Raw genomic sequence first — 27,809 nt, 5'->3', positions numbered from 1 at the left:
TTTCCTTCAGGAGAAACTCTGAGCTGAGTCAAGAGCCAAATAATCAGAGCATTGCAGCAGTGCTATGCAGAAGAAATTGGAGCATTGGTGGAGGAGAGTGGAAGTAGTTTGCCAAGAGAAGATAGTTGTGTTTCATCCTCAGTTACAAGGACTTATTTATTAACTTATTTAATATCTCTTGCCCCTTTTCAAGTGCCTAATCTTACATCCTCTCTTTGCTTCACCTGTACTGTTTCTTGGTTCATGCTGATCTGTGCCATGGTCCAAACTACTGATTTAAGGTCTGCAACAAATTTTGATCCTGTAGTATATTCTGTTGGACCAGCAGGGCAGATTCATTCAGGCTGGCTGCCAGCAACTCCCCTTTCTTTGCATGATCCCAATCACTTACAGCAAGCATGAATTGTCCCCTTTGCTAAGCAGGTTCTGCCCTGGTTGCATATGAATGGGAGACATGTGTGAGCACTGTAAGATATTCCGCTCAAGGGATGGATCCACTCTGGGAAGAAGAACATCTGCATGCAGAAGGTTCAAAGTTCCCTCCCTAGCATCTCCAAGATAGGGCTGAGAGAGACTCCTGCCTGGAGGAGGGTAGTAGTTTCCTTCTTAGACATGAGCAGGTTTCCCTTGTTCAATTCCTTTGCTGTCCCATGGGTCCCTCTGTCCTGCATCTCATTTCTCCTGAACTCCACGGATTAATTTTGACCTATTACATCAAAACATGTAGTGTGCTCCCCAATTTGCTAATAGCCCCTGAAGGCATTCTGCTATTATCCTCATATGCTGCAGTCCTGATAATGTGTCTATTTAAGTGAAGGGTGGGTGAGTTGGTGAGCCGCAAACCCCAAGCATGCAGGCCCAGCCTGTATGTTCAACATAACATGTTGGCCCTCCTGCTTGAAAGACTGTTGTCTTCAGATTTTTCTGACGATTGCACGGTTATAGCTATCTTCAGTTTCTATGAGTAGTATTAAAAATAAGAGGGTTATGTTCTAACCTCTAACAGAGCACGGCTCTATCATTGGAAGCTCCTTCCATTCATCACGGTGGGAGACTCCTGCTTCCACTATGGCTCCTTCCATGAACAGAAAGGGAAATCACTTATTATACATTTGGATTTGGGACACACTGTTCTTTGGGCTGTAGTTCTTGCTGGTAATGTTAGTTCAGTTGGAAAGCTTGTGATTATTTTCATATTTTACTCATGATGCTTCCATCTTGATAGTGCCAAGGATGTCCAAGAAATTCTTCACCCCCAATGTTTGCTACATAATAAATTTTCAAACCTGGCAACTTTGACCACAGTGGTACAAAGCTCATGTAATTAGATATTGGGGCTATTTTCACGACCAACAAAAATTGGGCTAGGAGAGCCTAGCCCGATTTTTACTGGTCATGTAAACCACCGGGCTCACAGGCGAGCCCAGTGGTTTACAAGTGGGTAACCCGCTTAATTGCCCCTGCCCTTAGCTGAGGTTAGTGGCGTGAGCGCTCTGCTAACCCTATCTTTGTGCTCGTGTGCGGCTCCACATCCCAGCAACTCACAAGTAGATCCCTGACCGGGAGGCTAAAAAGCAGCCTCCCTGCTCGGGGGTCTCTCCAGTATGCCCTGCGTGCTTGCGCAGGGCATGCTGGACCTTCTGGGGTCCACGCGGCCCCCAATCCTCCCAGCCCCCGCTGGCTCCATAATGGAGCCGGCAGTCATGTGGGCGGCCAGCTTGGCCGCCCAGAGCAGACTGCCTGCTCGTGTGTGGGGAGAGTGGGCTAATCCCGCTCCAAGCTCTTCTCACTGATTGTGAGAAGCGCCTCATTGCTTTACATGCATAGCTTACTTTAATGAGAAACTTAATATCCACTATTCAGTAATTGTGGAGGAAGTCCAAATATTTGGGTCATTAATGAGTCATCTTCTTCACACATGCTGCTCTTAAGTATCTTTTAAATTATCATCCATCTTTTAAATCAGTCTATTGAATTTTAATAGACTTACTTAAAAATGGATACAGCAATTTGCTAAAAACATCTGAGAGAAGAGATTAGAAGACTTAACCAAGATGAAAGGAAAAGTAAGGCCTACCTCTACACTTTGCCCTTCAAAATATAGGAAACGCAACGTATTTCACAAACCTTGGAAAACCTAAGTAAGGCATTATAAGCATTTACAATAATTAAATACTTAAAGCCAGACTTCACAATCAGTGTCATAATTCAAGATTCTTTGGTTCACAAAAGGAACTTTTAAGTATTCTTGCCTTAACTACCTCAACCTTCTCCTTTCTGGTCTTCCAGTGTCTCACCTCAGCCCCCTCACTACCTTCCAGCCAGGGGCGGAGCTATAATTGAGCGAAAGGGTTCAAAGAACACAGGCCCCCAGCTCCTGAGGGCCCTCAAGTTCCATCCCTCCCTATTTTCTTCATTATTTCCCTCACTCTGGGGGGCCGCCAGAGAGAGGAATGAACACGGGCCCCCTCTCCCCTAGCTACGCCCCTGCTTCCAGCACGATGCTGCCACCAGAATCATTCACCTCTCATTGCTTTGATCCCTACACTGGCTTCCTGTCCACTGTTGGACCCAACACAAGCTCCTGGCCGTTCCCTTCAAAGCCCTCCATTGTCTTTCCTCTGCCTGTGTCTCTGCTCTCCAAGGGTGGCTCCAGAGGGGGTCAAGGGAGAGCAAGTGCCCCTTCCACAGACAAGTAGTTTGCCCCCCAGTTATATCTCGGAAATCTCATATGTGGAACAGAGCTCACCCACCCACAAATGTGCTTTGCCCTTTCTGTGCTTCCCCTCAATTTTTCCCCTGGTACTACCATTCTCATCTCCACCTATTACACCCCTACCTGTGACCCAGTGGCAGCCGGTGAGGGCAGTGATGGTGGGGAGAGGGCAGTGCTCGGCAGGGCAGTGGTGAGAGGTACCTTTTCTAAAAAGTGATTACCGGTGGTACTGTCAGCACCTGCAAGCCACCGCGAGCTGTGGTGCCCTACCTGGCATCTCACCCGGAGGCTGCCGCAGCACCAGCACTCACCTAGCCTCTGCGTATGTGGAGGCCATTTGCGTGGTCAGCGTGATGTTGCTCATGGTGGCTTGCAAGTGCTGGTGGTACTGCTGGTAATAACTATTTAAAGGTACCTCTAACACCCCACCCAGTGCCACACTGACTGGCCACCACTGCTGTGACCTTTGCTTCACCACTTCTAGGACCTTCAGCTATCTGAAAGTCACCTGTGCCCTCAGAGGGCTTAGTCCTTTCTCCCTTGCTACCTCTTATGCCTGGAACTCCCTCCAAGATCATCTTTATGATGCCTCTCTCTTACTTCCTTCAAATCCCTCCTCAAAACCCATCTTCCCATGAAGCCGAGCCCCCAAGTTTCTATATCCTACTGTAACTAATACAAAGGAAGTATACAAGAAACAGTTCCATTTCCCCACTGTTTACCCTGCCTCCATTCCCTTCAATAGGAATCAAGATTGTACCTCCAATCCTCGCTTGCATGTTCGACTTACTTCATATGGGTCTACAGGCACCATATGAAAATGGTGCCAGTAGAATCCAATTCATGAATTCAAGATATACACATCAAGCAAATGAGGCTGATGTATTTTGCCTATGGGAATAAGGCAATATACATCAGCCCCATTTGCAAGATGTGTGCTTTTAACTCACATACATGCAGAAAACGGAAGTGCACAAACTTGGCTTCTTTCTTATTTGCAAATATACAAGCAGAGCATCTTAGAAGCAAACGAATAACAACACTGCTCAGTTCACAGCTCTGATCTCTCTCGGTGTCTGTCTACTTTTTCTTACTTCAAATAGAAACTTGCTACAAACTGCCACTAGCTCTGATCTGTGTTGCATTTCAAAGGCGGGAGAGAGAGATTTCCATGCTATTAAGCTGCATTAATATTCTTCAGCCAAGTCCTTGACTACTCATTGATTGTTGGGGGAAATCATAGCAACTGACACATTCCAAGGCAATGGAGTTAATTATACCATCCCCCTTCAAAAGGAGGGCTGGTTATGATATACTGTGTTACACTGCTGTGTTGTATCAGTTGAGGTCCTCGGCATCCACCTCGTATTAAAATGTGCACAGAGGAGGCCTCCCTATACAGTTATGTTTAAATATGCAGTTATGTTTAAAAGTAACTACTTTGCTTCTGCTTTCCCATGCCAGAACAACACAGAAACACTTATCTGACAATAGCTTTCATACCAACCCCTGTGTTGTTGCTGACATTGGGAAAGCCCTTCTGCAGACATGGAGTTATATTTGCCAGATCGTAGTTCCAGGCTTTGGGAATACTGCCCCATCTTCACTTTTGCAGCTGCTATTTACTTTTACTTGTGCCAGTGCTGAATTACTGTCTAATCTAGCATTGGGTGTTCATGTAGCGAAGAGCCTGCCATTGACTCGTGGCAGAAGAATCAGGATGCGTGAAGCATGAAATGGGAAGTCCATGTTCTGTTCTAATCCCTTTGGAAGCCAAAGATAGCAGCCCTGCTACACTTTAGTTCTTAACTTTTATCTCCACTCATTGGCTCATATCTTGTCATATTATCTGCTGTACTTTCTCACAAGTGGGGAGAGTAGCTGGTTTTTAAAGTTATAGCTGTATATTTGTATCTCATTCTCCAGTGACCCAAAGACAAGAGATTTAAATGTCAGTCTGATCTCCACTCTTGAGATGTAGCCTGCTTCTTTTAGTTTCACTCACAGTGCACATTGACATTTTAGACTTTCTCTTATCACATTGCTCTATCAGAATGAATGAAAACATAGGCTCACATACCACACAAGGCAACCGGCCATGCTGTTGTGTCCATGCAAACACTGCTGATGGTGTTTCAGAACAGTACTGTTTTGCTGCAGTGTAAAGTACACAAATGCACTTGTGCAGTGTGACACACATTATTTCCAGTGGGTGTCATGTTGGGCAAATTTATGTTGGACAAAACACTGCTGTTCTGCAAGGTGGTGCTTACATAGATGCCGCAGCAGCGGGGTGTGTGTGTGTGTGTGCATACTCCAACCATCTGTGTTGCCTTGTGTGGTATGTGAGCTTTTGTTTCTTGATTAACTTTTGCTTTCTCCAAAAAATCATTTGTGATTCCACCCTGTGGTAACATGATCTGAGTATGTATTGAAATCAAAGGTAGCTAAGATGGCTGCTTTGCAGCATCTCCAGGATATACCAACTTCTTTGTTTCTACATAATTTAATTTGTCCATTTGCAGTTCATTCATATAAAACATTGTTGTACAAAGACGAAGGTAAGATGCCCCCATCCCCATCAAAAACTTGACCCTGATCCTGGGAAGTTAGGCGGACCTTTATGCCAGCTTTTGTGGGCCACAAGCATCCATAGGGTTCTGCGACTGGTACAACTCACAAAAAATATTTCTACATAAGCTTTTTGTCTCTTGCTAGTCTCCTGTCTGTGCAGAAACTGGGGGAAACACACCAGCACACTGATGAGAAGGAGGAGTTCATCTTTTTGCAAATGGGCAAATTTGCCCTGTTTTTAACAAAGACTAACTAATGTTGCATTCTATGAGATGATGTCTTGGCTGGCATTTGGGCATAAATGAGTGTGTTTAAAAGAATAGTAGAAAAACCTAAAGAGCAGAAAAGCTTGTTTTTGTGTGACCCTAGTTATCGGGGGTCCTTTGTTTTTACTTCTGGTCTTGATTTAGAACAAGCTGAGATTTGCTGTGACATCCAACCCAGAAAATTCCGACTAATTAGAATTTAAGAATTAGCCAGGATATAAAATTGGGTCTAAATGGAGAAGGGGTTTTGTGGTTGAGTTTTAAAGACAAAAGTGTTTGAATGAGGAGGGATGAAACCTCCCACTGCTTAAAACCCTGCCTCAAAACAATTTTTGTTTTAGCTGTGGTCATTTTCCAGTACTGGAGCTTGGCTGAGGAGAAGAATGCTTGTGGAAAGAAGCTACTGGGAGATTAGCTGCAAGGCAGGGGGAAGAGTTCTGAACTCCCCCCCCCCCCATGTCCCTTTTGCTTTTACAATTGACCTCTTTCTACTTATTTTGCATATTTGAAGCAGTGCCATATTTAAACTCATGATACAGCTATTGTCATATCTGGTTTGGCCCTTATTGCTATTGATTGCCCTAAAAAGAGGATTCTACCAAAGTAATAAATATTTCTCTAGCTGACAATTGCAAAATAGTGCCTTGTGACTATGTTGAAACATCGTGCCAGATATGAGTCAAAATAGCTGAGAATAGCTCATTCAGCCATGTAAAGTGGCATGTTTGGCATCATAAAAGTCAGGAAAAGGAATGAATGCTCAAGATGCAAAGGAATGGAAGGGAAGAGAAAGACGAAGTTCCAGTGCCACAGAAAGAAATGGTATAACAAAGGATAGTGGAAAGGCTACAATCCTTGAAACCTAGGATTTCAGAAAGGAAATTTAATACCTTCATATGAGAACATAAGAAGAGCCCTTCTGGATCAAACCAAAGGTGCATCTAGTCCAGCATCCCATTTTCCACAGTGGTCAACCAGATGCCTCCAGGAAGCCACAAACAAGTACTACTACTATGGATATTTATATCCCACCCTTCAACCAATGTTCTCAAAGTGGTTTACATAGAAAAATAAATAATACATAAATAAGATGGTCCCCTGTCCCCAAAGGGCTCACAATCTAAAAAGAAACATAAAGTTGACACCAGCAACAGCCACTGGAGGGATGCTGTCTGGGGTTGGATAGGGCCAGTTGCTCTCCTCCTGCTAAATAAAGAGAATCACCACTTTAAAAAGGTGCCTCTTTGCTCAGTTAGCAGGGGTTAAGTACTCTTCTTTGTCTCAGTTCTGTCAGTTTCCATGGGTGGATCCCAACTTCTGGTATGGAACTGGGGGGGAAATGTAATTTCCACTTTTTTCATACTAAGTGTGATTTTATAAACCTATATTGGGTCTCACCACCACCCTGCACCTAAGCCTCCTGTTTTTTGATCCCCGCCACCACCCTGCACCCAAGTCTCCTTTTTAAATCTGTTCTCCATATGTGTTAAGATGAGAGGCAGAGCCTCCCTGCATTAACGCAGTGAAATAGTGTACTCTTGGGGTTGCCAACCTTGGGGTCCCAGATGTCCCCTTGGATCCCAAGCGCAATGGCCTTGTCCATTGTGGTTGGAGGTGATAGAGCTGTAGTTCAACATCTGGGGACAAAACTGGCAACTTCTGGTGTAGAATATAGTGATGGCCACTAGCAAGAGCTATTTCAGACAGATTGACTGTCGGCAAAGTGTGACCATTATGTAGCAAAACATTCTGTGGCAGTGCACTTCATCAGTTAATCTGGCTTGATGGTGGAAATGATTTACCGCTTGAGCCCATTGTCTCATGAGCTCTCATTAAGCTAGTCCAGCAGCAGCAACACAGTCCTTTTGGACTGGTTTCAGCTCCTGTGTGAGAATGCCATGAATGAGGATGATAGCTTCCAAGTTCTTGCCCATTGAACAACTCACAGGTTGAATATATAGAACATGTACTACTTTTGTAACTTTACACTGAGATTTGTCAACCAATATTGGCCCTTGTCATGGCCTGGACTCAACCAGTTCTGTGATTTTAAGCTTCGCCACTGCCATCAAGTAGACTTTTATATTTTCTCTGGCTGAGTCTACTGAAATAGCCTTCCAGATCTCTGTTTTATTCAAAGTTAGGTAGTATGGAAAGACTTCTAAGCGGGGTTGGGGTGGGGTGGGGGAACACAGACAGAAGCTACAGGTTGTTGAATTCAAAAAGAGAAAATTTACTCTAAAACAGTTCAATTCAAAGCAATAGTTCTTTTGGAAAAATTAGTACAAAAAACTGCAACCATATGAGCATAAAGGAAAAAAATAAAATAGGACAAACACACATCCAATCTAACCTGCACCTAATTCTATGCCTTAACCCAGAGTCCTTACCAGGCATTGTCTATAATCATCTCTAATCAGTTTCTGCTGCAAGCCTGGCTTTTTCCCTTGCTCAGCTTTCTGGACCTTCCTTTCCAGTACTGGAGGTTCAGTTCCAGACTGTTGCTTCAGCTGCTTTGAGGGTGATTCAGGTCAACAAGTTCCCTCCATTATTTTAATACATACCCAATCAAAACGAATCCTCTCTTCCCTCCAGAGGTTAACCAGTTAAACTCTTTCCCCTCCCAAATCAACTGTAGAACAGGAGCTGTGAATGTTTGACCTCTGCACAGCTTTTTAACACAGAATATAGGGAGCAAGCAAATACATATGCAATACAAAAATCTGTAACACAAAAAGAGGAGGTTCAGGCCTCATTCCTTCACAGCTCCCCTACTGTCTGTTCTTCCTGACAGATCTGCCGGCTTCTATGTACACTACTTATTAGCAGACAAGGTCCATAGGGTCACATTGAAGCTGGCAACACTGGTAGCACAGAAGACCAGAAAGTAATTGGTGAAGTGAGATTTTAACCTTTGTGGACACCTTGGAACTTGCTTTTTCTCTGCTATATGTTGCATTCCATTTTGTAGGTTGCAGAATGTAAGGCAGTTCCTTTGGTGTATTTAACAGTCTGGTCTATTGACCATAATACATGATTGATTGTCTTTTATTTTCACACATTTCCTTGGATCCCACACTTCAGCAGTACATACAGCATATGCAGTAAAGAGTAGGCATGTGACTCATGTTAAGTCTGCAGTGATAAAGAGAACCTACTTGAGCAGTCACTGCCATTGTGTCTAGCTACTCCCAAATCCATCTATTATATTCTTTGCATCTGAATAGTTGTAATCTTGCATCCTTCTTTAGGAATGAAACAAGTTATACTGAGAATGAGATATAAAATATGATAAATAAATTTTATAATACATGATTTAGTTCATCTGTCAAGCTGAATGAATGCCACCAGTATGTCTTCTGCTGCTTTAGAACTGCTTGCTTAAGAAAGAAGAGGCCACAGCATTTGACTGTATTGATGAAGGCAGGCAGATGGTATGATGCCCAACTCTCTGTACTAGTTTCTATAAGGGTGTTATTTCAGAGCACAGCGCCAAAAGGGGGAAAACTGATCTAATCAAAAGGTTCCCAACCTTGGGAACTCCAATGTTTTTGGACTACAAACTACAACTCCCATCATTCAGTGACCTTTGGCCTTTGTGGCTGGGGATTATGGGAGTTGTAATCTAACAAAATCTGGAAACCCAAGGGTGGAAACTCCTGATCTAATCAATGAGTCAGGAAAACTGCAGGTTTTGGAGCAAGCTGAGTTGAATAGGTCTTAAAGATGAAGCTGTATGTAATTTTTTCATGCAGATTAATCACCCAAATGTTTCCACACTTCTCTCTTTCTCTTCAGCAACTTTGAATTCCCACTGATGTATGAAGTTTCAGAGCACCAAAGCAGCGGCACTGATAGTTCAGGAAGCAGTCTAGGAAGCTCAGTTACAGCATGTAAGAAGGTAATTTCTTTCTGAACTCCTAAGATCTTAATCGGCTAACAATGTTTAGCTCTTGTATGAAAAGTGATTACAGTGCAAAATGTACATTAAGCAAAAAATTGGGTGGGTGGGGAAACATTACAACATCTGAATTCTTAAGAGCAATTTTCAGTTCTTACTTTGGCTATTGGTTATGTATTCCAAAACTGTTCTGTGAACATTTTATGAACAGCCTGATCTTATGCTGCTGTTTCAAATACTGAAAAAGCAAACAGTGGCTTGTAATGGAGAACAACTCAAGTGACATTTGCTGCTAGCCTAGTGGCTGCTTGCTGTTCTGGAGCTGCCAGGATTGGATATAGATGGATGGAGTAGATATGGGCCCCAATATTTGATCAAGTGAATGGATTATTGCCTTGATGTCACTGGAACTTTTGCACCAGATCCTGTGGTGGAACTCGTATGCCAGATCAGGGCTGCTCAACTTTGGCCGTCCTGCAGATGTTGGCCTACAACTCCCATAATCCCTGGCTATTGGCCACGGTGACTGGGGATTATGGGAGTTGTCATCCAAAAACATCTGGGGGGCCTAAGTTGAGCAGGCCGGTGTCAGATCCTTTCTATCTCCATGCAGCTTCACACAGGACTTGGCTGCAAGTTTGTTTACCAATGATAATAATCTATTCATAACCAGTTCGTTGCTGGTTTCAGCTGGCTGAAATGAATAAAATGAACAGCTGCCTTCTTGCAGATAGGGTACTTGAGGGTTCATAAGTTACAGACAAAAATTGAGCCTCCAAATTTCTGAGCTCAGCTCTTACTCCAGATTTGGGGTTCAAAAAAGAAAAGGAAACAAAGCAGTATGGGCTGTTAGCATATTTCAAGATCTATGGATGGACACCCATGAATATAAAAAACAGAATGTCTTGCCCTCAGAGCTATAATGTATGGTGGAGCATATCTATTTGTTTGCTTTGCTTTGAGTCAGGCATGGAGTCAGTCAACCATTTCTCATAGTGCATACAGGAATTGGAAAACTCCAACTGAAATACAGTGGTGTAAAGAGAATCCTGCCTCTCCCCAAGCAATTTTTCCTTTGGCACTTCACAGGGCCAAACTTCAGGTTTTGTTAAATGTGGTCCTGCATTTCTCTTTCTTTCCTAAATATCAGCCACAAGAGAGTTCCAATTATGATCTGGTCAGGGACTCCCGCCCACTCCCCCCCGCCCCAGTGGGCAGCTCTATATCAAATGGCCCCTGGGCATGTATCTATTCCATAAACAATAAAATAGATGCTTCAGGTTCCTTGAACTTTCCTTGATTAAGCATTTATGTTAAATTAAGCATATATGTTAAGTATATACGTTAATGGCACTCTGCTGGTCTTTCCAAGTCCCCACACTGCAGCTTGTTACTTCTGCCCCTTTGCTCTCCATGTCTGTCTCACATGGACTTTTGTTGGCCTTCCAGCACACACGCTGGCATGCCCTTTCCCCACTCAAGTGCAGGGCAATCTCTTGCTAGATCACGTAGCCAGCATCTTCTTCCTTGGTTGCCCCGACATACTACTGGTCTCCTGAAGAAGGAGTGGGGGTGGGGGGCATGGGTCAGGCCCTGCTCTTGGGTCCCAGGTACTGTATGTGAGGTTTATGGTTGGGTGGCCCATTGTGAGTCACTGCCATTGTGAGCCTATGAGGGTCACCTGTTAGCCAAGTGTCCCTCAAACCCTGATGTAGGAGGGATCCCCCCATGGCTCTTCTTCACCTGCAGGTCCCTCATTGGCCTGATGACTGCTCATAGTGCACAGAAAGGGGGCATTTTAACCCTTCCACCATGATCCCAATGAAATTATGCCTCCAAAGGTGCTGTTAGCTTCAGAACAAAAGCTTCTGTTGGTGCAAGACACTGGATGTGCTTTTCAACAGGTCTATAGCCTGAGAAGAAAGGATTAAGTATCCCCCCACCCCCACCTTGAGCCACAGCTCCAGTTTTGATCAGACCCCCTGCAGTTGCTACTTAAGGAGAGAAAAACAAACTCAGAACCTATTTAGTGTAGTGTATACTTTGGCTCACAGATGAATTAATTCTGAACTTCACCATAGTTCATGTTATGAGTCTACCACTAGCTTTCTTGAAGGTCAGAATTCTACCCCTTTTTGAAAAGGCTTGGTATTGTTCTCTGATAATTTGTAGGCTCTGAGCAGAAACCCTCTGCTAAGGGTTTCTAATGACCCACCCACATTGAGGCTATTCCCATGATCATCTGAAATCGGACTAGGGGAGCCTAGCCCGATTTCGGATGATCGTGGGAGCCTCCAGGCTTGCAGCCGAGCCTGGTTGCATCCCGGCGGTTAACCCGCCTAAGTACCCCTCCCATTAAACCAGGTTTGCGGAGCAAGTGCTCTGCAAACCCGGTTTTTCTGATCGTGAGTAGCTGTGGCATGGCTACTCATGAGTAGACCCCTGGAGGCGAGGCAGAAAGCTGCCTCCCAGCTCCGGGGGTCTCTCCAGTATGCCCTGCGTGCTTGCTCAGGGCATACTGGAGCTTCCGGGTCAGCGCGGCCCCCGAACTCCCCAGCCCCCACCGACTTTGTCACGGAGCCGGCAGTCGTGTGGGCGGCTGATCTGGCTGCCCAGGGATAATTTTCATAAAGAAGAAATCTATTTTGACTGCTCTGTCCGCTTCTCTGTGATCACTTGGAGGACCAGAAATGGGGAATGTGGTGAAAACACGTGTAAATATATAGGATACCAGAGAAGTGTTTGTTTGGGGGGTTTTCATATGTAAACTGCCTTGAGAGCTTTTGTTGAAAAGTAGTATATAAATATTGGTGGATAGTAGAATGAAACAAAATATGGAAACAAGATGGAGATATTTTCCTGTGTGAAAACTGCAGTGAGAAATAACAGAAGAATGCTCTTGCTCTGTGGATATGTCAGTCGCACTGTGACTGCTAATATTATATGCTGCATTGCCCTGTTCTGACTCATTTCTCTATGATCTGTTGTTGTACTCTGCTGCCTGTAGTTGATTTCTCTCTGCTCCAGGTCTTGTGCTACTGCTGTGTAGCAACTGATTTGTGAGCCAGTTTTCCAGAAAAACCTTCCAAGGACAAATTGGTGGTTCAGTTGTGGAACACCAATAGGTGCCCTAAATTTCAATTCTAAAAATTGAATTGGTATCTTTGAGTTCTAACTGTATGGAACATTTCTGTGCTTCCAAACATTCTCAGAAGCACTGAGAGGCTTTCACATCTCCACTGTAAATGTGTCTTTTGTCCACACATTGGAAACACATGCATCATCCTTATGAGGAAGATGCTTACAAAAGAAGCATGGAAACAGGAATTATAATCACCTCCCGTTCGTATTTCAGAATTTATGTATGAAGTTCTCTGTGTCCAAGCTCTTACTGTAGCCTGCTGACATTTAATATTCTGTGCAATCAAAAATAAATATTCTGTTACTTACACACACCTCCCCACCTCTCTCTCTCTCTCTCTCTCTCTCTCTCTCTCTCTCTCTCTCTATGAAATTCACTTTCACTTTGACAATAGCAAGACCCTGGGATAATTGAAATGGCTATAAGATGTGTTGACAGGAAAAAGTCTCTGAGATCTCATCATAAATCATCACAGCCAATCACATTATAACCAATATTACATTAAAATGCATGTTTTAACGTAGATTTATCACTTGTGATGGACTAACAATGGTGGAGAATAAATTAAGCATCCCATCCAATTTGCTTCTACTTTTGATTAGTTATTCCTGGCAGGAATAAAGCCTCTTAGGTAGCATATGAGGTGTGAAATATTACTTCATTGCCCCATTTGAAAGAATGGAGAGAACAAGCCCCCAATGGCTCATCTTATTTTGCATGTTGTTCTGTGCTCATCTTTTTTTGATGAGTTGTAATTAACTATAGCAATTCAGGAGAACAGGCAAGAACACACTGCTATTTCACGTGTGGAGCATAGCCTCTTTAGGGATGTATCCATTATACATTAACTATCATATTAGATATTTAACTAATCTTAGGAAAAGATGTGGTTGCCTTTAATTTATGAGTCGTCGTCGTCCCCACCCCCGGCGCTAGAATAGTGTTCTATCTTACTGATTGACGATACATTGATTAATGGCGACAGTTCAGTCTAGCTATATGTGGAAAACTTTAAAAACGAAAAATGCCCACGGATTGTTGTTGATCTCACAGCATCCATGGGCTCTGAGGGGCTGATGACAAAAGGAACAAGTTGTTCTAGTAAGAACTAATCAGCCTACTTTCCTTTCACTGTCTCCACAACTGGACTAAATTTGGTTCAAATTGAGGTCCACAAGTTTGATCTCTTGTACCTCAAATGTTCATGCACCCACCATCTTGGATCGGGGTGGATTACATCATCACACACCATGCCATTAGGGCATCCCTATGTGTCCCTACAGCTCTAGCAAATTTGGTTCAAATCAGTTAGGTGATTCACAAGTTAGCCCACTTCTAAAGTTTACATGTCCACCATCTTGAATTGGGGTGGATGACATCACAATGTTGAGGTGTCCCTATGTGCAGAGACGTATCTAGGGAAAATAGTGCCTAGGGCAAGCACTGAAATTGCACCCCTGTCTGATGCAAATTGGTCTATGATTGTAGGGATCAAGAACATTAACTGCATGATTTTAGGAGTCTTGTAGGATCACATAGTAAAGGGACTGTGTAAGTCTGAACTACACAAACCTGCTGGCCTATTTCCAAATCAGCTTTTTGCAGAGTCTGCTGGTGAAGACAGGTGTTATGGTATTCCTTGAGTGTGGAGTGGGCAGCTGGCAGACATCTAACAAACAGAGGAAGGCCACATGAAGCAGAGGGCACCTGTGATTTCTCCCCTCTTCCACTAGAAACATAGGAAGCTGCCTTCTACCGAGTCAAACCCTTGGTCTATCTCGCTCAGTATTGTCTACCCAGACTGGCAGCAGCTTCTCCAAGACTGCAGGCAGGAGTCTTTCCTAGCTCTATCTGGAGATGCCAAGAAGGGAACTTAGAACCTTCTGCATGCCAACACGCAGATGCTCTTTCCAGAGCAGCCCCATCCCCTAAGGGGAAGACCTCACTGTGCTCACATGCAGTCTCCCATTCAAATGCAAACCAGGGCAGACCCTCCTTAGCAAAGGGGATAATCCATGCTTGCTACCACAAGACCAGTTCTCCTCCTCTGGGGCCCGGCTGTTGCATTTGCATGCAGTAATTCTGAAACTACCTACTCACCAGCCTACTCATAATCTTTCAATAATTCTGAAACTACCTCTGAATGCAAAAGGCAAAAACACACTTCAAAGAGAGCATTTATCTACAACCTGCCAACAATCTCTTTCTTCTCTCACAAACAAACACTTTTATCAGCTGACTTCTTTTTAATTCTTTTGGGTGAGATTTCAATTTGGGGTGGTTCAATCCATTCAGATTCAAATAGAGGAGGGTTTAATTGTGCTGTGTGGTGGAATTCCATTGAGAACTCGCCTATGATCTCAAAATGGTTCTAGGGCAGAAGCCAGCCCACAGGTCTCCTGTGCATATCTCCTGGGCATGAATCATGAGGCAGCAACCTTCTTTTAGATCAGGGTTTCTCAACGTGTGGGTCCCCAGATGTAATTGGACTTCAACTCCCATAATTCCCAACCAAAGACCACTGGGGCTGGGGATTATGGGAGTTGAAGTCCAATAACATCTGGGGACCCACATGTTGAGAAACCCTGTTTTAGATTATTAAGGGTCCTTATTTGCCCTGCTTGAATCATTCTGATGATCTCTGTTAGACTCTCTCTCTTTCTTTCCCACCAGCTGAAACAATAGCCTTAATTGCCACTTTCACACCACCTGAGTGGACCAAAAGAGTCTCAGTCTCTCTCTCTCTCTCTCTCTCTCTCTCTCTCTCTCTCTCTCTCTCTCTCTCACACACACACACACACACACACACACACACACACACACACACAGAGGCAGAGTTGGAGAAGCTCTATCATTCACACTACTCTAGAAAGTACTCTAGGAGTCATTGGCTCCTGACCATGGGTTCTCCTTTGGAGTTATTTTCACGTAGAGAAAAGGAGTGGGGAACAAAACTCTGAATGTTTAAATTAAAAGGTTCTCAGGAAACACATCTTAAAAATAATTAGCAGGCTTTTTAAAAGGGTTGCCCAACCAGGGGTACCTTAAAGGCATCATCTCACACTGCACGGGAGGAGGCAATGGTAAACCCCTCCTGTATTCTACCAAGGAAAACCACAGGGCTCTCTGGGCACCAGGAGTCAAAATCCACTTAATGGCACACTTTACTTTACCTTTATAGTTGGTTAACTCACTTATCACAAGAAGCAAAGAGCAAATTTTTTAAAAAATTACCTGATTTTTGGTGCGGTGGCCATTTTGGAGGTTTCTACGCATGCTCAAATGAGGCCTGGTAAGGCCTATGACCTCACAGGGACCATTTGAGCATGTGTGGCAGCCATTTTGTTTTTGGCAGCCTTTAAAAAATGTTTTTGTAAAAAAAAAAAAAAAAAGGCCACTGCACATGCTCAAATGGTCCCTGTGAGGTCCTAGCCTTACCTGGCTTCTCAGAGGACATTTGAGCACTGAAAATCAGGGTTTTTTTAAAAAAAAAACTTAAAAATAAATCACGAACTGGAGAGGAGATCGGAAGCAGCATGGCACTGGTGCCCCCCTCAAGTGGTGCCCAGGGCATGTGCCCTGGCTGCCCTACCCTAGATCTGCCACTGCCTATGTGTCCCTACAGTTGTACCCATTCATATTGTTCAATTGTTCATATTGGTCCAGGAGTTGCGCAGTTGATGGGGGGGCAGGGGGACACACACAGAATGTCGGATGATATCATAAGCCTACTGGAAAGTAGGCAAAAAATTTGCCACACGCACTCAAATTCATGGAAGAGGTGTATGCAGGAGCCTACTTAGCCCATTTTCTTTTGAAACACATGGAAGTGATGACAAAAAGTTTTCAGATAGATGTGTGCAGCTTTTGGCACATACATACCTTTCACACTCAATAAGAGGCACATGTATGTTGTACTCAGGTATCTGTACACAAGGAAGGTTTGTGCCGTCAAGTCAGTATCGACTCCTGGTGACCACAGAGCCATGTGGTTTTCTTTCTTTATCTATCTATCAATCAATCAATCATGTTTATTTACGGTCATAGACCAAAATTTACATACATAATAATACACATAATATAGTAGTAATATATACATAATATAATCAGGAACATGGACTCATCCTAATCAGCAGTTTCCCGTTTGCATAATCTGGTTTACCATCTGTTGTCTAGCCTTCTTAGCTGCCTCACAGAACTTAGCAACTTTAAATGTTACTTCCTCCTTCTGATCTGAGAGCAGATAGTTGACGTAAAATGCATCTGTATGACCTGGGAAATCAGTCAGTAATGAGGAAATATAACAAGTTCGTAAGTCCCTATAGAAGAGACAGTGGAGTAAAATGTGAAAGATAGACTCCTGTTCTCCAGAGTCACAAGGGCATAGTCTCTGTTCTTTTGGGATCTCTCTAAATTTACCTTCTAGTTCAGCTGAAGGTAGCACATTAAATCTGGCCAGTGTAAACATCCTGCGATACTTAGTAATGGTAATCTTACCCAGGTAATTCGCAGGTTTAGTGTTATACATTTGTAGACCTAGGAAAACTTCTTTAGAGATTAAAGATCGATCAGTCTGCATTTCCATATCTTAGATCCGCTGCTTTAATATCAGTCTTGCGTGACAAAAACCCATTTCTAATAAACCATCCAGACTAAAGCCATATAAACTTATTTGGCGAGATATTGACTGCTTCCAACTAGAATTAAATTTATCAATAAAAATTAGGTGAGCAAGGCCTGTAGAAAAGAAAGACAATCTTAACCAGAAGCTGAGAATGGAAAACCACATCCGGGCTTCCATCTTAGGCATACAAGTTTCCATCCTCAATATTACATTGGGAGCACATCTAGGGATCTGTAAAATAGATCTCAAAAACTTTGTCTGAACTATCTCTAGTGGTGTGCAGTTAGTATACGGGCTCAACTGCGACCCATAAAGCAACTGAGAGCAGGCTTTAGCTGTAAATAACTTAAGGGCGGCTGGTACAAATTGAGCCCCATCTTGGTGGAAATATGATTGGATGGCAAATGCCGATTTACGTGCATTTTGGGTAACATATTGCAGATGTGCTTGGCGTTTCGTAGAGGCCTGGAAAACAACCCCTAGATATCTAAAGATCTTAACCTGTTCTAGTTTATGTCCAGCCAAAGACCAATTCAAGGTCTTCGGGTGTTTAGCAAAGGCCATAATTTTGGTCTTGCTATAATTGATTTCCAGAGCGTATTCATGGCAAAAATTAGCCAGAGAGCAAAGCGCTCTACGGAGACCAACAGGAGTCCGAGATAAAATTACTGCATCATCTGCATAAAGCAGAATATTAACCTGTCTATTGGCCAATTTAGGTGGATGAAAAGATGGATTAGTGATAATATCCACAATGGGGTTTTATCTATCTATCTAATTTGTACACCACCCCAGACTTCTGTAAAACAAGTTAAAACATATACAAAACTTAATTTTAAACAATTTAAAAGTCAAAAACACATTAAAACCTAAATATTTAAAAAGCTGAAAAAGCTTGGGTCAAGTGGTGGGTATTCAAATGCTTTTTTTAAATTGCCAAAGATGGGGAGGATCATACTTCAGTAGGGAAAGCATTCCACAATTTCAGGGCAGCTACCGAAAAGGCCCATCCCTGTGTGGCCACCAGCCAAGCTGGCAGCAACTGGAAACTGACCTCTCCAGATGACCTCAATGGACTGTGGGAGTCATAGTGAAGAAGACGTTATCTTAAATACCCAGGTCCCAAGCCATTTAGGGCATTATAGGTTATAAAGAGCACTGTATTTTACCCGGAAACCTATTGGCAGCCAGTGTAGCTCTGTCAGCAAAGGAGTAATTCTGTCTCTCCAAGATGACCCAGAGACCAACCTGGCGGCTGCATTCTGTACCAACTGGAGTTTACGGACTATGTACAAAGGCAGCCCTACATAGAGTGCATTGCAGGAGTCAAGTCTGGAGGTTACCAGCATAGGTACCACTGCTTTGAGGTTGTTCATCTCGAGAAACGGACGCAGCTGGTGTATCAGCCGAAGCTGATAAAAAGCCCCTCTGGCCATCGCCTCAACCTGAGATACTAGGGAGAGGTGTGGATCTAGAAGTACTCCCAGACTGCGAACCTGTTCCTTTTGGGGGAGTGTGACCCCATCTAGAACAGGTAGATCAAAATCATTTCTGTAGTTCTGACCCCGCACAATAAGTACCTCCATCTTATCTGGATTCATTATCAGTTTATTCTCCCTCATCCAGCCCATTACTGCTTCCAGGCAACCATTTCGGGAGGTTATGCCATCTCCTGATGATGTTGACATGGAGATGTAGATCTGGGTGTCTTCAGCATACTGATAACACCCTGCACCAAATACCCTGATGATCTCTCCTAGCAGTTTCATATATTGGAGACTGTATGGAGCTCTGAGGGATGCCAGATATAAGCTCAGATTTCGAAGAGCAACAGTCTCCAATAGACACTGCACAGTATGAGATTATGCCTTGCAGCACCTTTCTATATCGCTGCTGCCCGATATAGGAGTTTCCCATTTTCTGGGAAACACATCAGAAGAGATTGAACCAACAGCCTCCTGCTCTCTAGGCAGGTTGCTTCCCTGCTGCCATAAACTCACTTAATAAATCTAGACAAATTACTTATGCAGCTTCAGCTATGCAGAAAAATTAGTGACTTATCTCATAATGTTGTTGAAGGAGCTGGGAACTCAGTTATAGAACCATAGGGATGGAGGTGTCTCTAGAGACCTTCTGGTTCAAATCCCTGCACTTAAGCAGGATATCCTGTGAAGCATGTATGAGAGAAGCTAAAGCATTTCTGAAAGAAGCTGTTCTGCTTCCAAGGAAGAAGATTCCAGTCCCCCTATGCCTTTTGTCCCATTGCTGACCCACTATACCTGGGATCAAAAAAGCAAATAGATTTCAGCAGGAATAAAATCTTTCTTTTCCAGCTCTTTAGTTAAACCTTTAAGAAAGAACAAATAGCGTGGGAAGAGAAGCAGAGACTTTCTTATCATTTAGCTGATCAGAGAATTTATTGTAAAAAGAGATGGCATATAAGATGATATTAATCATGAAGATATTGGAAACCAAGACAGGTAAATATTCCCAAAGGAAAAGACTGCTTTGCTTGAAGATCTTTTCCCCTTTGAGGTTGTCCAAGGCCCAACTATTATCTACAGGGTTCTTGTCAGAAACCTCCTTTATGGAGACTTATCCCCCCAACCTTCCTGCCCCTCCAATGTTTGTCTCTACTCACCCAATAAAACATGTCTTGCCATACCCCTGGCTACCAACAATCCTTTTATCAGTGGAATCTAGAGCGAGAGAACTTTCAGCAACTGCACACATTGGTTGCTGAGCTAGAATACAGTCATTCATATGTGTGGCTGCACGGTTTTTAAAATGGTGAGGCCATGTTTTAAAATTGATATTTTAATACATTTTGTTCCAAGAGTTGATGTATACTCCTATTGGATCGTAATATACTTTCAAAGACTTATAACTTCATGGAGATTTTATTATGCGGATTGTGGAGTAAACACGCTTATTTATGAGTTTCTGTTTTCTTTCTGCCAAAGTTCCTAATTTACCAGGTAAAGAACTGTGTGTAGTAGCATACTTTAACTGTGTGTATTAGCCCAAGGCTACTGTGGGAAACAAACATAATGATTCTTGCATCAGAAACTGCTTTATTATAATGAAGCTACTCTTCTAACTTTAATATACTACACTAGAAGTGAACCAAAAAAACCCTCCATCTTATTCTGATTACCATGATTGGGTGAACAACTAATCATTTTTCTTCTGACATTGCTTTCATGTTAGGCAATTGTCTGCTTTAAATAGGCATTCATTTACATGAATGCACATATGTAAGTCCATGCAAATTGCTATTACCCTGATATTAATCTGAAAGTGTTGCTCAGTACAGATCCTTGCAGGGAAATAATGAATAACATTATGAAGTGGTTTTTTTCTGTTAATGGTCGTACTATTGCTGTTTTTACTCCTGTTGCCTTATATCACAGTAACAAATGCTATGGGGCCATGCCATTCCATGGGAAGAAAAGAAAAGTGGGATGGGCTCCTTTTCAAATGAAGAGTGGATGCATGCTATTTCTAGTTGAGGCAATGTTCATAAGACCCAGAGGACTTGCTCATGAGCAGCCCTACCTGGGCTTGCACAGCCCTAGCTGGATAAGGCTGCTCATGTAGAGCACCAGGATTGCTCTTGATCTCTGTGCTGCCCTGTCGAATAGCCAGAGTTTTCTACCCAGGCGTATACTGAGGTAGGAGGTCACAGGCATGCCCCTCTACCCCAATCGTATGAACGCTGGGGCTGCCTGCAGCCCAAGCATTCATGGAAGCAGGTGGCTAGAGCACCTGGCAGTGATGGGAACCCCCAATGCATTGTGGGATTTCTGGAGGCCGGGTTGCATTTCCCCAACCTCCAGATAGCCGTGTTGCTCACTGTAGTGTGGCTCATGTGGGTGTGTGAGCGGCACCAAAGAGGGCAGCTGGATCGTCGGGGGGGGGAGGTAGGTGTGATCCTGCCTCCCCCTGCCCTCCTCAGCCCCACACAATTAGGTTGTGTCAATGACCTTCTAAACTTCTAGCGAAGACCTAAATATACTGATATGGTAGAGGACAAAACTAGAAAATAGATTGCTGTAAATATTAGCTGACAGTGTGACTAAATTACTTGATGGAAGTCCCATCGAAATTTAATTAATTTCTGTGGGACGTCTGTCACATAATTTAGTCACAATATCAGCCACCCTCCACAGATCTCATAATTTATTCCGTGCATTTAGGGTGGGTTCCCCTCCCCAACTATTATGACATAAATTTCATATTTTGTCATGCTAAAATGGCTAATGGCATCGGCTAACAGATCTGGGCTTTCAGAAGGGCTTTCTAGTTCATTTTTCTCTTTGCATTGTGACTCTGATTGAAATGCATGATAGAGACATATGTACTATTTATTTGTACAAGCACACGAGAGGCATATAAACCTTTCCCAGGAAAATATAGTGATAGATGGACCAACGGTCTCACTTAGCACAAGACAACTTCATGTGTTTCTATGTTTACCAGGAATATGTATAAGAGATAAATATGAGATAAATATTGTACCAAAATCAATGAGACAAACTTGTTTTCAGCACTCTGCAGCCCAAACCTAAGCATGATTAATTGGAATCCAGTCCAATGACTTTGGTGCAAAGTACTTCTAAACAAATATTCTTAGGATTGCAGACGAAGTGTAATTAAAGTCACAATGGTACTAGCAAACCCTTAAAATGGAGGAATTGGCATCATGTGGTTTGCTATGTAGACCTTCTTGTGTATGGTTCATTCTCATTGCATTTTATTTCTGCACCTTTCCCAAAGCTTCAGCACACTGTTATGGTATAAATTTGACGAGAGGGCACACTTGTTCTCATTTGCCTTGCCGTTTAAATTGGATACCTCCTTATTCAGAATCTGTAATCATACTCTCTTCCAATATGTGTGGTGTGACTGATTACAATTTTAGAAACACTGGGCTACATATTGTGCAGTCTTCCATAGGGAACAGGGACCCCCCCCCCATGCCTGCTGCGCAACTTGAAAGGCAGCCCAAAGGGGCAGCAATGAGAATGCTGCCGGAATACTTTGAAGCGCTTCTGGGCCCTGTTTTTACTGGGAAGAGGCCCTGTGCTGCTACCTGGAAGCACTTTGAAATGTTTCTGCTGCAGCCTTGCCGCTACACCGTCAAGGGCAGCCTTTTTAAAATTGTGCAGCAGCCCCAGTGGGGCCCCTTACCTTGAAAGAAAGAATTTGTTTGTTTGTTTGATTACATTTATATCCCGCTCTTCCTCCAAGGAGCCCAGAGCAGTGTACTACATACTTGGGTTTCTCCTCACAACAACCCTGTCAAGTAGGTTAGGCTGAGAGAGAAGTGACTGGCCCAGAGTCACCCAGCTAGTATCGTGGCTGAATGGGAATTTGAACTCGGGTCTCCCTGGTCCTAGTCTAGCACTCTAACCACTACACCACGCTGGCTCTGTTTTAAAAGAAATAAAATAAAGCATTTCAGTCAAGGGCATCATTCCACCATTAAAAGAGCAGGGAGGAGCAAATTTTGTCACACAAACAAAATCTCTCGTTATGTAGAAACAAAAGCAGTAAGGCTGAATTTTCAGAAGGGTAGTTAAGTATTAAGTACTATTTTGTGCATTATTACAAGTTTTGCAGTAAGGAAATAATAAGGCTATGCACACGGGCAGCCCTACGTAGGTTAGGGAAGCCTATCTGGATAGGGCAGCTCGTGTGCAGTGCTGGGACTGAGGCTGATCCTGGTGCTGCCTCCTCCGCAAGCCTGAGTCATGTACCTGACTATTACCTGGGTTAAAGGGTGCAAGCATGAGGTTGTGTGTGTGCTCGGGCTACCCTTCTGGACGGGACACCCAGAGTACCCATCTCACGGGTGCATATCCCAATGCACCAGACTCATTGCTCAGCGCACTGCGGATATGCTTGGAGCAGTGTGGATCGTCTGGGAGCACAAGACACGCAGCATGTGCTTGGTCAACTGGTGGAGGGTGGGGAAGGTGAGTTGGACCCTGCCTTCCCACCACTGCCCACCCAATCATGTGAATAGCCTTAATAGCTGCTGAACACTCTTTGTTTAGGTTGGGTTCAGAGGTCAGTTGGGGCAGGATCCAAGCTTGATATAAGAGTCCAGCCAAGAGACTCTTAATCAGAACCAGTTAATGCAATCCCTGAGGACAGCTAGATGCTTTGTTGGCAACAGTGACCAGAAGATGGACCATGATGGCTGAAACATGGGGGAGGAGAACGTATAAGAACATAACAGCCCTGCTGGATCAGACACAAGGCCCATCTAGTCCAGCATCCTGTTTCACACAGTGGCCCACCAAATGTCTCTGGGAAGCCCACAGGCAAGAGATTGCTCTCCTGCAACTACTATTGAGAGGCATCGTGCCTCTGAGGCTGGAGATGGATAAACACTAGACTGGATATAGTAAACGCTAGGTTCGGACCCAGTGTGTGTCAGGGCAAATAGAAACCAGAATCTATTTCAGTATGCTGTGGTTGACTCAGCCTTCCATCCTTCCGAGGTCGGTAAAATGAGTACCCAGAATGTTGGGGGCAATATGCTAAAATCAATGTAAACCGCTTAGAGAGCTCCGGCTATAGAGCGGTATATAAATGTGAGTGCTATTGCTATTGCTATTGCTATGCAGGGTCATCAAAAGCAGAAATATTGAGAGTCTGCAAATTGATAGCAGAGCTACTAATTGTTGCACAGGTGAGGGATCCAGTGATTATCTAGAAATAATAGCTCCATCCATTGTGAGCTCATCAGGGAGGCCTAGATGTTAGTAAGTTAATGACCTCTTGGAGGACATCATAAAGCAAGCTGAGTCTTAACTGTGTCAGGTGAATAGCTCTCTCAGGAAAGCAGTTGCCCTAAAGGCTGTCTGGTTATGTGTGTTTCGTCACAGCTGAACAGAACACATTTATTGTGGTAGAGAGCCTCTTTTCCATTAGGTAAAGAAGCAGGCTAAAAAGGCATGAGTTTTAGAATAGGTGTTACAGGTGCTATTGTAGGATGTTCAAATGCAGGAAGACTGCCTGAAAGAAGATTATTTTTCACTAACAGGCTCCTATTAACAGTCTCCAATTAGAAATACAATGCAAAGCTTTTCTATCAAATGTTTGTCATTTGAGGAATACACTGTATTCCCACCTTTTAAAATCTGCCCCCACGCACACACCACCCATACCTTAAAGAGTCCACCTCCCAGGTGTGCACAGAACTGGTTCCATGCACACCCCTAGCATGGGAAGGGAAGTATATATCATTTATTTTAATGCTCTTACTCCTAAGCTTCTTGCTGCTGATGGAATGTTTTTCACTTGAGGATTGTATTTATCGTATAACAGTCATATAAAATAATTTGAGAAGTGAATCATGAGCAGAGTTGTGTGGACATTGCTTCATTTCATATTCATCTCAGCTGCCAAAATGACTGAAGGCCTACTTGTCTTTGAATCATTGCATTGGGTAGGGATGTGCAGAACATTTCACCAATGCAACGTTTTGACTCGAAACGGGCTGTTTTGAGTGTTTTGAGCTTAAAACAGAGCACCCTTTATATAATGGGATTGTTTTGATCTTGGAGCAGAAACACTCTTGTTTCGATTGGAAACGTTTTAACTTCCAAGCGCCATTTTGGAGGTCTGATTTTTCCCTTGCTGATTGGTTTTCTGGCACTGGCTTCCAATTGGCTTGTGATCTCCTTGCTTCTTGGTTGGCTCGTTATCATAGAAACCAAGTGTTGTCATGGGCAACTGTGCCCCCGTTAGAAGGAAAGTGGGGTAACACTTTTGGCGGGAATTTCAAAATGTATGAGCCAGCGTGGTGTAGTGGTTAGAGTGCCGGACTAGGATCGCAGAGACCCGAGTTCAAATCCCCATTCAGCCATGATACTAGCTGGGTGACTCTGGGTCAGTCACTTCTCTCTCAGCCTAACCTACTTCACAGGGTTGTTGTGAAAGAGAAACTTAAGTATGTAGTACACCGCTCTGGGCTCCTTGGAGGAAGAGCAGGATTTAAATGAAATAATAATAATAATAATAATAATAATAATAATAATAATAATAATAATAATAATAATGTTAAAAGGCACTGAGAGGCAGAAAAAGCCCTAATGCCTCTACATCAGGAGAGGAAGAAGGTAGGTTTGATTTTGTGGCTTTCTTTTCTCAGCACTGAGTATAATATGTAGTGCTATTGCTGCTATAACTATCTGTTTGCTGGATCCCAGATTGACAGAGACAGGATTTGAGTGCCTGCCTTCTTTGAGTTTTGTTTTTGTTTGTTTGTGATAAAGTGTTGTGGCGAGAAATGGACTGTGGCAGCTGTGTGTGTGTAATATTTCATGGTGATTGCTATGATGAGCTCCATGTCTGGCCTTGAGACAAACATGTGCATCGGCTCTGCAATCTGTATTGCAAAGTGTGCTCAGTCAAAAATGTGGCTGAAGTTGCTCTAGTTGAGCTTATGGCTATGCTTGCTTCTAGTTAAGAGTGCTACTGTGGCAGCTGTTACAATGCTAGGAAGTGACTTAAGGAGTCATAATTGTGTGTGAGAGAGCAACTTGTGCCAATGAGGTTACTGCAGTGCAGGCACTGTGACTGGCAGTGGATTCTGGGTCAGTGATTACAGGAGAACCTTGTTCATCACAGACCCGGCATTCATGGTTTTGGGTATCCACAGTCAGATAATTGCCACCCGACCTTGATATATGTGAAAAAAATTGACATGTAAAGGGTTAAGACCCACATATCTGTGTGTCAGGGATGGCTGGAAATGACCTCCTAGGTCATTTCCTCCTGCATTTTCGAGGACAGGAGACATTTTATGGCTCCTTTTTGTAGAGGGGAGAGAGGGAGGATTTTTTTTGTAGAAAAAACATGGTTTTAAAAAAACTTTTGCAGGCATTGCTAGACAGCTTGGGACACACAGGGCATGGTAGGGCACTTCCTCTAACCCAATTTTCCCTACTTTCAACCCATTTTTCATCCCATTTTTAGCAGCCCTTTTGCACCTTTGCCCTTTTGCCTTAAAAACTTGCACCCCGCCCCCATTCCCCTTGCCCTAATGCCCCGTGATCTGCATTTTCAACACACCTACACACCACAGAACTGAATTCCCACAGATAACGGGGTTCTCCAGTAAAATAATTTTCTCTCTCTCTCTTTTTGGCCATTTTTGGACTGTTTTTTAAAAATATGTGCTGTTTGGGAGGGACAGATTCCCTCTTGCTGTGTGCTTCTGCAGTGTCTTGAAAGGTAGAGTTGCAAAATGCATTGCAAATTGCAATGAAAAACTTGTGTGCATGTACTATGTGAGTGCAGATTGTTCCGGCTATGGGGAACTTGAAACACCCCATTGTTCCCCACGGTAGCTCCTTGGGACACCAAAGTGGGTTGGGTGGTAGGGCATGATAACAATGGGGTGTTTTGCGTTCCCCATTTTTCCCTATGGCCGAAACACTTGAAATGTTTCAAGTTGTTCCTTCGAAACAGCCAGCTCGACTGCTATTTCAACGGAACATTTTGCCCGTTTTGCATTGCATTTAGATCTTGAAACAGAACACAAAATCCGTTTCATGCACATCCCTAGCATTGGGTACTGTTCAGTTCCATTATAGGTCAATGTTTTTATAAATTACATGCACCCAGTGGCCATGACATCCGTTGCTATATTTGTATCAGTTACTCAGTTAATTGGTCCAAAGCAAAGAAAATCTGTCAGCCATAACGACGTTAAATTGACTGATGACCCAAATTGATAAGGAAACTTCCTATAGACTTCCAGAGTGAGCAAACCTCATAATTCTGATGCAAGAAGGGCTAAAATTTTTCTCTTTTTACAGGTCCTCTGCAGTAACAGCCTCCTTGAGTCCACCGACTACTGGCTCCAGAATCAGAGGACACCATGCCGAATTGGCATTGCGGAAGACAAGTTAGAAAAGAATTATGCCTCAGTAAGTCCTTTGAAAGAGTTGAACGCTTTTGGAAACAGAAATGTCCTGTCAGTTGAGAAAGAAGAGCATGTTCATAACAAACTTGCAAACTAATCGGCTTATTGAGTTCTGCTGCATAGTAACAAAAATGCAGTCCTGTGTTTAACCAGTCCAAAATGACTGGTTAACTTTCAGCCATGTTTTCTGCTGTTGGAGGTGATTGGCATGTGTTGGATCAACTGCATCTCCCCGAGCTCCACTCTAATTCTTTGCTTGTAGAGACCATGTGGAGAAACCTCAAATTGAACAGGTCTGTCTGTACGTGGAGACATTGTGCAGCCATTTATTTAACAGTACAGGCTGAAAAACATGTCACTGTAATCACAGTACAGGGGGAGGGGGGAAGTGTCCCAGACTGTGACAGCAGCCCTATTTTCAGAGCTTCACAGCAGGCAGGTCCTCCAAGATTATAGATTGGAATGGGAAGGAAGTGGAGGAGCAGTTACTTGGTTGGGAGCCATTGAGAAAAATGAAGGAGATCACTGTGATGGAGCTAGTACAACCCATGGTAGTAAGGACCCCTTGACCACCCAACCCTCTTTGGTGTCCCAAGGAGATAAGGTGTTGATAAGTTATGCAAAGTGTTTCAGTAAAAGA

At 43.4% G+C, this 27,809-nt stretch overlaps 1 protein-coding gene across 5 annotated transcripts in view; it reads left to right on the top strand.

Moving 5' to 3' along the window:
- The window catches only part of SPHKAP (SPHK1 interactor, AKAP domain containing), a 108,425-nt gene that overhangs the window by 18,827 nt on the left and 61,789 nt on the right, over positions 1-27,809 (top strand). For 4 of the 5 annotated variants that reach the window (XM_053310222.1, XM_053310223.1, XM_053310221.1 and 1 more), the window contains 2 exons: positions 9,355-9,457; positions 27,063-27,173. In XM_053310222.1, coding sequence (XP_053166197.1) covers positions 9,355-9,457; positions 27,063-27,173 — 214 coding nt within the window. The remainder of the gene's footprint in view (positions 1-9,354; positions 9,458-27,062; positions 27,174-27,809) is intronic. The other variant, XM_053310225.1, reaches the window with a different exon arrangement.

The sequence above is a fragment of the Hemicordylus capensis genome, chromosome 3 (genome assembly GCF_027244095.1).
Source record: "Hemicordylus capensis ecotype Gifberg chromosome 3, rHemCap1.1.pri, whole genome shotgun sequence".
NCBI classification, from domain to species: Eukaryota; Metazoa; Chordata; class Lepidosauria; order Squamata; family Cordylidae; genus Hemicordylus; species Hemicordylus capensis.
The sequence above is the reverse complement of the archived record's forward strand: the minus strand, read 5'-3'. Positions and strand labels throughout refer to the sequence as shown.